Source organism: Montipora foliosa, chromosome 8 (genome assembly GCF_036669935.1).
Source record: "Montipora foliosa isolate CH-2021 chromosome 8, ASM3666993v2, whole genome shotgun sequence".
Taxonomy (NCBI): Eukaryota; Metazoa; Cnidaria; class Anthozoa; order Scleractinia; family Acroporidae; genus Montipora; species Montipora foliosa.
The window spans coordinates 19,149,338-19,159,337 of record NC_090876.1 but is presented as its reverse complement, the minus strand read 5'-3'; the positions used below and the strand labels follow the sequence as shown (position 1 = coordinate 19,159,337).

The window sequence follows — 10,000 nt, the reverse complement described above, 5'->3', positions numbered from 1 at the left end:
GCACAAGTTTTGTTTGCTGACTAAGGTAAGTATCAATAATATTCATGTCAAAATTAATTAACCAATAAACTATCATTCTGAAAAATTTCATTTGAAGATTCTCTGATGTATCCAATCTACTTGATACTTTGTAAATAAACATAGAAGACAAACCATAAAATAATGATATACACTATTTGACCTCCATTTCACACGGCAAGGTATGCTGAGAAATAAAGGAGACTAGATGCATGTCTCACATCATGCCCCTTAACTATAATTCTACACAAGTTCAAGATCACTTGAGAAATACAAGCAACACAATAATCAGTGTCTGACACTTGCAGACTGCAGACTAACCCTAAATCACAGTTATTGAAACAATTTTAAAATGGGTTCTTAGACTTAAATAGTGTTTATCAGACTGGTGCTATTTGAAATGGGTGCTTAGAATTAAATAGTGTTTATCAACGCTATATGGAGGCAGTCTGCAGACGTCATACACCTCAAAATAATGCAACTTGAGTGACCTTCGACTCTAGTACTTCTAAAATCATCACTCCTACCCCTCTTGATGTAAATAGGTACCTTAGTGGGCATTCAGTTGAACAGACACCATGAGGTGTTGATCAGTTCGAGTTGTTGCTTTGCTTTGCGAATTTGTGGGCTTTGCAAGTCAGCACGTTGGTATGTTTTAGATACCAAGTATGGGTGGAAAGTTATGTTTTCTCTATTTCCAATGTAGCTGGTATTTTGAAACCTTAAATTAATTGATCTGGAAGTAAGGCCCTGATCTTTAAATCCGAGTTCTTTTTCCCTGGGAAAATTGAGAGGGCATATCATATAATTTCAAGCACTTGTGAACATTAAATTGGGCTAATCATACATTGCTGACTAGATGCTCAGTGTCCTCAGTGGTTGAATCAAGGCAATGTCCTTCAGGGTGCACACTGCTCAGGTCCAGTCCATGTCCCTCATGTCGCTCTCTATCCAGAGTTTGAATTCTTGTGCGACAAACAACACATTTCAAGGGGAGGTTGAGATCATTAACAGCCACCTGAAGTGTCTTAACAAAACAGCGTCGGCAAAGTACCCTGTGTTTGCAAGGGTAGGTCTGGATAATAGCCTTAGCACTATTGCACACAATACACTGAAATGGAAATAGAGTAATAATGTTAGCAACCAATCTCTAGACTGAGACACAGATAACAATGCTATAATGTGCAATAATTGCTGGTGGATGAACAAAAGGAGCTAATGAGAGATCTTTTGTTTTCATCCACCAACATGTTGGCGAAAAAGTGATGTAAAAGCCACCTATTGCCCTTTTTAATCAACACATTGTACTCACTACCTTAACTATAACAGTCAAAGTTAAAGCTTTAAGTTAACTTTGGATTCTTCAAGAATATGTAGTTTAGAATTGTGTAATAATTAAAAGGACACCAAAGCAGATTATTACAAGTACTTCAACCATTTACCTTATTTTAAAGAAATAATAAGTTCTGGATGCATTTTTAATAAAACAATGAAATCTTGCATTTGGTTTTTGTGAAATCCAAATAATCAAGATGTCTGAGCGTAATGCACACGATTATTCTAGGTAGGGTGCCTGTATCACAAATACTTTATCCACAATTTGACAAATTATCATCCTTTATCACCACCCTTTGATGCTTTCCATGTTTGAGAATAAGCCAATCATCAACTTGGTTCAGTTTGCTTTTAACCTGTCTTGCTGTTATAATCTATTATTGTATAACACCAGAAACCCATAAGGGTTGAAACATGTAACAGCCCCTTGTGTGCTGGTACCATATTTGGAACAACAAGAGCGATGGGTTTCCAAATATGGTACTTAGCACTGAAACATTCAACCAATCAGTTCACATTGAATATTCGGAAGCTGTGAACACGTGTTACACGTTTCAACCCTTATGGGTTTCTGATAACACTTGATGCATTGCAGGTTTGACAAAAGACTGAACATCACATTGGTTCATTTTCAATTGATATTAACCTCCCCATACATATGATTTGCCAAAACATAAAAGGATGTTGTCTCGTCTGCTCTTACTTGGTGTAACTGACAGAACATGACACACAAAGAAAAAATAAATAAACTCAAACAAAAAAGGGAGCCAAAAAATGTTGTTAAAACTACAGACACAAACCAGTTATCCTGTCCTGCAGAGGAATTTTCCATCAAAAATTTGGAAATAAACACTGGCAGTCAATACTGAAGTCAAAGACAGTTACCTCATCATCCTCTGTATCGGGAAGTTCTGGTTCAAAGTTGTCCAAAGAGCCAAGTAATTGCTCCTGTCGATCAGCAAAAAAGTATGAAAACATATGCACACTCCGGTAAAAGTTAAGAATCCGATCCCACCAACGCGTCGGCCAACACGTCGGTCGACACACCACCAACACACTACCGACGCGTTGGTCAACATCCAAGTAGCTGGGTATGTATTCATACAGGGTACCACACATCCACTTCAACTTCTTGACCAAAGCCCACACGCCTTCGGTGGTATTGGTGTGTGCACCACTGTCGGGGTCAACAAAGTTCTTGGAATGATTTACTGATACATGGATATATCCTAGCTGGTTGAGTGGTATGTACGGAGTGAATTGATCTGAGTAGATGACAGTTCCAGGTTGGATATGTGTAGTGATGAGACGATGAACAAGGGTCTCTCTATTTCGGTCGGAAACACGGAAGTTGATAGAGATGAAGTCTCGGGCAACGCGTTTGCCAGAGTGAAAACTGGGTTCTAATAACACTTGTCGTAATGGGAACTGGGTTCTAATATCACAAAATACAAGGTGGTCGTCAAAAGTAAATTTCTTATTTTCCGTCGAAGACATTTCCATTCAGTTTGAAAAAGGTACGTTTAGGTTTTCAACAGTTCAGTAAGGCCCAAATGAGTCACCGACACGCCACAAATGCACCACCAACGAACCACCGACGCATCTTATACGTTATAAGATTAAACAGTGGCCTATAGCTAACAGTTGACCGACAGTTGACCAACAGTCAACCGACGCATTGGCTGACGTGTTGGCTGACGCGTTGGTGGGATCGGATTCTTAACTTTTACCCACACTCCTCATTAGATTTATTTACGTACAGAATAGTGATGAGGCCCAGCTTGTTTTTCTTGTATGCTAATACCTTCTCCTCACTTTTTGAATCTATGTTCTGACTCCCAAGCTTTTTGTGAAATGTTTTAACAGCTGTTTAAAAAAACTGGCACAGCATGTGTTTTATCAGGTCTAAAAACACTGCTGCTTTCTTTTAAACATTACATGCAACTCTTTTAAAACCCATTGATTCCGGAACAGCCCTCCACTGACAACATGCAAAATTGTGTGGCATAACACAGAGTAAAATCTATTAAGGAGGCTCAAACCAATTTCAAGGCTTCCAAGTGACCGTCTTATTAGATGGAACAGCACCACAACGTTGTATCATGTATTGGCAATATTGTGGTACCAAATGAAACATGAATTATTGCTGAACAAGATACAGTCATTATTGTGACGTAATATGTCACCGTGGCAACAGACAAGCCCTGTAAAAACACCCCTTATTTTGTCTTTAGTTGCTTATTATCTCAAAGCGAACTTGGTGGCCCCCATTTTTTATTTCTGAAAAGTAATCAGAAAAGCAAGATGAAACTTTCTGCAAAGATTAAAAAAACTCTGTCTTGTGGAGCCAGAGCCAGTGATTTCTTTAAGGTAGCTCTGGATCCTCTGGACATAATTTTTTTAAACTTTGCCGAAAGTTTCATCATGGCCTTCTAATCACTTTTCAGCAATAAAAAAGGGGGGTCACCAAGTTTGTTTTTGAGATGCAATGTATGAGGAACTAAATCCAAAATATAGGGTGTTTTTGCTGGGCTTTCCCATTGCCAAGGTAACTTATTACATCACAATAATGATCACATTTTGTCTGGAAATGATCAGTTTCATATGGTACCATAACATTGCTGCTACGTGATACAGGGTGCATTCGATTGACGGTAATCCGGAATAGGAATACATGGAATATCAGTTGGAAATCCTTGGTTTTTACGGAGATTCACATTAAAATTGTCAAACATCTGCTAAAAATTCTATTTTTAAAATATTTTTAATATCCTTGCTGCTTTGAAACGTGCCAAACATACCGTTTTAATCACCACTCCATGTATTCTTATTCCGGAATAGGGTCAATCGAACGCGCCCACAGTGTTGTAGTGTCATTTGATCTAAACAGAGAGTCTTCCTAAGTGTAGAAACCCTTTCGAGCCTTCTTAAGTCTCCTTAAGTTGTTTGCAGCCAAACTCTAGAGACATACAAAACAATGGTATAATCTATAAGAGCTAGTGGACAGACAAAAGTACCTGATTAAAACATACATCCACCAATATGGCGGTGATGACGTCACACGACACCACCATGCAGGCTGTAATTTCATGATACGCAGTCAAAAAACGTAAATTAGTTTATGGTAAGTGTCGGATAATCTTCATGTAGACTACAATGTCCTGTCTACAATGCCCACAGTAGGATGGGAAAATGGTCGGCATTAGATAACATCGGATGAAATCATATCAGTGACCAGCGGTTGGGGTGAAAAGTAAAACAATCATTGGTTTGGAGGAGAGTAGAAAACACTGATCCCTAGTCCATGGACTAACCAAACCGACTACCTTAAAATAGACTACCGGCAACTTTCCTAGTAACCAAATACTATTTTGATTGAGTACTATTGAAAGAACTGAATTGAGTATGTACTTACATTGCATGTACCTTATTTATTTTTGTCTGCACGGCCACATACAACTTACTTCAGCCATCACAACAATTATTGAAAGCTAACCTTTATTAAATTAGCCTGCGAAAACATCTGTTTCTCCTCGCTCTTTGTCTCTGGGGATGTTGCGCGAGAAGTAATGTCTGCGACTCACCCACAGAAATTCCATAATAATAATGATGCAAATCAATGTTTACATAACAAATTTGTCCAATTTTTGGTGTCTTCTGGTCGATTTTGGTGAAGTGTTGTGTTCATCTGCCAACGAGCTCCAGCAAAACTCAAATGCTTCTTATATAGAAGACTATATTCCACAAATATTGACAGTTTTGTTAGACATTCTTTGCATTTACATTTGGCCTTTTGTCTTTTGTCTTTTGTCTGTCATTCGCAAACAATAGCTAAAACAATGTAACTACTCCGACGACCAACCAGCACTTCTGACCGGATTCCGGTTAACCAAAGCCGTTTAAAATGAATGTTTAGGCTTAGCACTAATTGTGACGCTGCTTACGACCAATAGTAATCACTTGAAATAATATTTTTGGTGTAGTCCGTTTCCGTCGGGGTAGTCCATGGACTAGAGGTCAGTGTTTTCAACTTTCCCTTGGTTTGATAGGATTCACTCCCGCCGTCGTAGAATTCAGGTTTCACTCAATGTTATCTAATGAAAATCTGGGAACATCATGCATCATCTACACGAATGTGATTTGCATATTTTCGTGATAGCATATCATGAAATTACGACCACCATACCTGCATACGTCGGCGTCATCAGACGATTTTCTGCTTATAACCAATGCAAGGGGAACATTGTTACATAATTTTACGCAAAAAAAATCCAAAAAAAGGACTCCCAATGAACTCTGATTTTATGGGCAAACAAGAGAGTCAAAATGATAAAACACAAACCAGTTTGTCTCGTAGTTCTACAAGTTTTTCCACTCCTCTTCTGCTGATCTCGAGACCTGCAGCGATTGCTTCCTCTCTTTCTCTCCTCTTTTGAATGTAGTATCTGTAAAGGAAGTATCCTGTAGTAGCCGCGACTGTTAACCAAATTGCTCTGCTATTTCGATTGTAAAAACTCGACATAATGATCGTTCCAGGGATGAAAGAGCTTGTTTTTGAGTTCAACTACGAATTAAGTTATGTGAAAGTGCGTCGTTAAGCGATTTCCTGGGCTAACGTAAAGACCTGGGGCCGAAATAATAAAAATGCCAACGAAGGGGTGGTAGGAGTTGAGCAGCTTCTGCAAGTACCGGAGCAGAAATTAGTATTACGTAAAACACAAGAAACAAAAGACAGAAAACAAAACAACTCCAAATAAAGGCTAATCCCAAGTGACCAAAATCACAATACTTTCCAGTACCTGCAGAAAGACCCAGGAGTTGTTGCAAAGTCCCCAGGGTTGGGATTTTGATCATATGTGACGTTCCCAATGTTGCCAAGTTCCCCCGCAGTAGCGATTTTGATCGTACAAAGGACATTTTTCCACCTTCACTTGCCGCCGGGTGGACATTTTGACCAATTATTTTGTCCCAGGGGTGGGGAATTTGAATTATTTTAAATGAAAATGTCAAAATCCCCACCCCATGCCCGACTCCCCCTTCCTGGGGCTTAACATTGATAGGTGTATTAAATAATTTAACGATAAAAATTATTAATAGATGAATCAAAACAATACATTCACTTCACAGAGGCACTATTAGCCTGCGAACGCAGATGTACTTTACCCTTGGGGAGAGAAATCAGGTCCGGAAACATGTCTGTGTTCTCAGGGTAAGGTATTAGAAGACCTTTGTTTGCATAGCCTAATCTAAACACAAGAGGGTTGGGAGAATTCTGGACAGTTTCACAAACCTGGGAACGCAGACAATAATGATGATGCCAACCTGACAAAACCTCATGTAGGAGCATCCATATGTTGCGATTTTGGCCACCAGCATAAGAGTAGAAAAAGTTATTTTAAGTTCAATTCCGTAAAATATGTTTTACAGCCCACGTGTAAAAAGTAAAAGTTTCTCTTTGTTTCATACATGCTCGCCATCCCCAGGCTCTCTGAGGGACTGGGGTTGGGGATAGAGAGAGAGCCTGCTCGCAGCCTTTCCCCTTCCTCCCTCCTGTTGTGCATCTTTAGTTTGGAGAAGTACACTACCATTGTCACCCAAGCCCAAGCTTTGGGTAGACTTTCCTATACTGGACCAAAATGGCAGAGGACCAAAGCACCATTGTTTTTCCAATTGGGCCTTCCTAATTAGGTATTCTCATCATGTTGGAGCTCATAAACAAAGAAATGGTGGCCATGTTGGAGACCCGACCAAATCCTTTGGGAATTGAACTCTGCTATTACGCAAATGTTTTCTTTTGCTTTCGTTGAAAAACATGGCTGTTGATCACCTGAGTGAAGACCAACTATGGACATCGATTATTTCGCATCCTGGATATGAAAGACCAGCCCAAGCCAACAAGGACCCAGTTGAATTTAGCATTAAATCTGGGACGGGGACTTCGAAATCAATGGGGGTCTTGAGATATCATCTACATAAAACCAATTTAACTTTGAAAGTCTATAATGTTCAACAACATAGAAGTGAAGGGTAGCAGATATTTACCCAGCCATCACAGTATGAGGTAGTCTCCTTCGCAGCCGTTATCGGGTTCGTCACGCAACGCTCCTCCCAACTAACGGCTGCTCACGAGAGACACATTCCTTTCCCTTTGTTTTTGAGAACCAATAGAATGCACGTTATTGTTATCGGCTACGCCAATCTGGCGTCGCGTAAACAACCAAAAAAAATCCTCGTTCAACAAGATCTATTTCTCCCTGCGTACTCGCGTCGCTCAGACTTACGCGGGATATTCCTACCTGTCGTAAGCGTTCGGTTTGATCCTTAATCAGGGAAAGCAAAGGCGAAACAACAATCACAATGTGGCCAGACTCGTCAGTGAAGCCGTCAAATACCATAGCGGTAGAGCTTGAAAATGACAGATTTTCCAAAGCCAGTTGGTAAACGAACAAATACGTCCTTTTTCTTCAGCACTGCAAATATAATCCCTCCTTTTTGATGCTTGTTTAACTCGCTAAACTTGAATTGTTCACGCACTTTTGAAAAAGAAGGAAATAGATCCACCATGTTTGCTTTCAAGTAATGGAGAGGGATTTGGACCAGGTTTCCAGAATATGGAAGCCTGTTTCTTACTGGTCAATTTTAGGGAAAGGAATGTGTCTCTCTCGTGAGCAGCCGTTAGTGGGGAGGAGCGTTGCGTGACGACCCTAATAACGGCTGCGAAGGAGACTAAGTATGAGGTAAATATGCTCCACTTCTCCCTACTCCAAGATGAATAGTGCTAATAGTTAGTATGTACCACACAAACTGAATAACATCACAAATGAACCAATAGTGACTTATGGTATACATTTCTTCTGGTAATCCTAATAATTATTATTGTTAGGATAATCAGAAGCAATTTTTTTATCTTTGATAGCTTGCTTGTGAATGGTACTGTTCATCAATATCACCTACATTTGAACCACCAATCAGAATCAGCCAAAAGTCGCAGAATGCTAAGAACATAAAACTCCCCTTTCCGTAACTTTTGATTCAACCTTTACTGGTTCTGCCTATTTTATTACAAACATTTACTGTCTCATCTCTTAATTTTGAGTAAACAACTTGCAACACAAATTAAACAATGCAGGTCAACAATGTTACGGAGGGTAAAAGATGACCATTAAATAATTCTGTTTATTTCTAAACCAGTTTACCGGTAATAAACAAAATAGCAACACATGTCCCAAAAATGGATATTTTTCGCTAGACGACTTTAAGAACCAATGCTTAGAATAGTCTGGGGAGCCCAATGTGTGGGCCAAATACATTACTCTATTCCAAATAGAGTAACCAGAGTTCAGTGTACTCTGTTTATTTCATCAGAGTTATCCTGCAACTGAGCTAGAAGAATGAACAAATGCTATTCTGGTAATTTATCAAAATGGAGGAAGTCCCTCAAGAGGAGATACACCAACTCCTCCAAGGGTCCATTAAAATGTTCCAAGTTAAGCGGCAAGGCAAAAAATTCAGAACCACTTAGCATATTCAAAATGGAGGTAAGAAAATAGACATGGAATATACTTTGAAATCACCCAAAATTTGAAAGAAATCATACTGATATAATTTTTCAACCACAGACCTTTTAACGAGGCTAATATTGCGCAGTTTTCTGCTAGTCATGCCAAACTCTGGCTCTTAAAGGGGCTATGTCAAGTAAAATGGTGTAATTCCATGACACCCAAAATGCCCAAAAAGTAGAATAAACATTGCAATAACCACTTAAAACTGTTGAACAATGTAAAACAAATAAGCGAGAGGAAAGAGAAGCATGGATGGACAGAAATGGACAAGATTGAAACTGATTGCATTTGGATAATCTTGAAAAAAGCCGATGCTTTTCAAGTTTATGGCACATTGCCTGGATAAAGGTCACTTTTGCTCAGAATCATCTTGTTTGTGATATAACGATAATTTTATCAGTAAAGGTATTCTGAATTACTATTCGAGTTTCAAACTCATGATTAACTAAAGATTTCCGCGAAACACCCTAACATAACATGACATAGCCCCTTTAAATTCTGTTCACAAATATGCAAAGCCAAAACAAAAAAGACTTGAGAAATCCAAAAAATTCAACATTTGAAACAGAATGTATATTAATCAATTAAAAGGGTCTGCATATAATTATGTGATACCAATTATTTTTTTGGTAGATAAGCAGATAGGTGTCCCCAGTTTGTACACACCATCTGTGAGCAAGATACTTAATTTATCTTCTTGACACATTCATTAAGTCACTATTTTCCTCCAAATAATTCCAATCTGGAATTGTCCAGAAAGACTGGTCAAGACTCCACCCTTAATAATCAAATGGTAATGCGTTTACGAACTCAGGAAGGAATTTAACAATTCTCATTCCAGAAATTCCTTATATGGTGTTCACAATGGCAAATTTTGAAAATTTCTACATTAAATCGAATTCTACCACAAAAACACATATTATAAAACTGTCTAAACCCTGAAAGCACATTTTAGGTGAACGGCGGTTCATCATGTTAGTTAATCATTTTCATCTTTCTTCCCGTGTTTTAAAATGTGAGTGAACTGGTTGTAATCTAAGTAACCATCTTTGTCAATCGGTGCATCGCGTAAAACATCATCTACT

General features: G+C 38.8%; 2 protein-coding genes across 2 annotated transcripts in view; both read right to left on the bottom strand.

The window, feature by feature from the left end:
* Positions 1–5,974, bottom strand: part of LOC138013076 (uncharacterized) — a 7,222-nt gene extending 1,248 nt beyond the window's left edge. The window contains exons 1-3 of the mRNA XM_068860033.1: positions 5,696–5,974; positions 2,239–2,301; positions 1–1,129 (exon numbers count right to left, since the gene is read on the bottom strand). The exon at positions 1–1,129 is cut by the window's left edge and continues 1,248 nt beyond it. Coding sequence (XP_068716134.1) covers positions 860–1,129; positions 2,239–2,301; positions 5,696–5,875 — 513 coding nt within the window. The 5' untranslated portion in view covers positions 5,876–5,974 and the 3' untranslated portion in view covers positions 1–859. The remainder of the gene's footprint in view (positions 1,130–2,238; positions 2,302–5,695) is intronic.
* Positions 5,975–8,374: 2,400 nt separating this feature from the next.
* The window catches only part of LOC138012707 (myosin regulatory light chain 12A-like), a 2,048-nt gene continuing 422 nt past the window's right edge, over positions 8,375–10,000 (bottom strand). The window contains exon 1 of the mRNA XM_068859566.1: positions 8,375–10,000. This exon is cut by the window's right edge and continues 422 nt beyond it. Within this exon, the coding sequence (XP_068715667.1) occupies positions 9,895–10,000 (106 nt within the window). The 3' untranslated portion in view covers positions 8,375–9,894.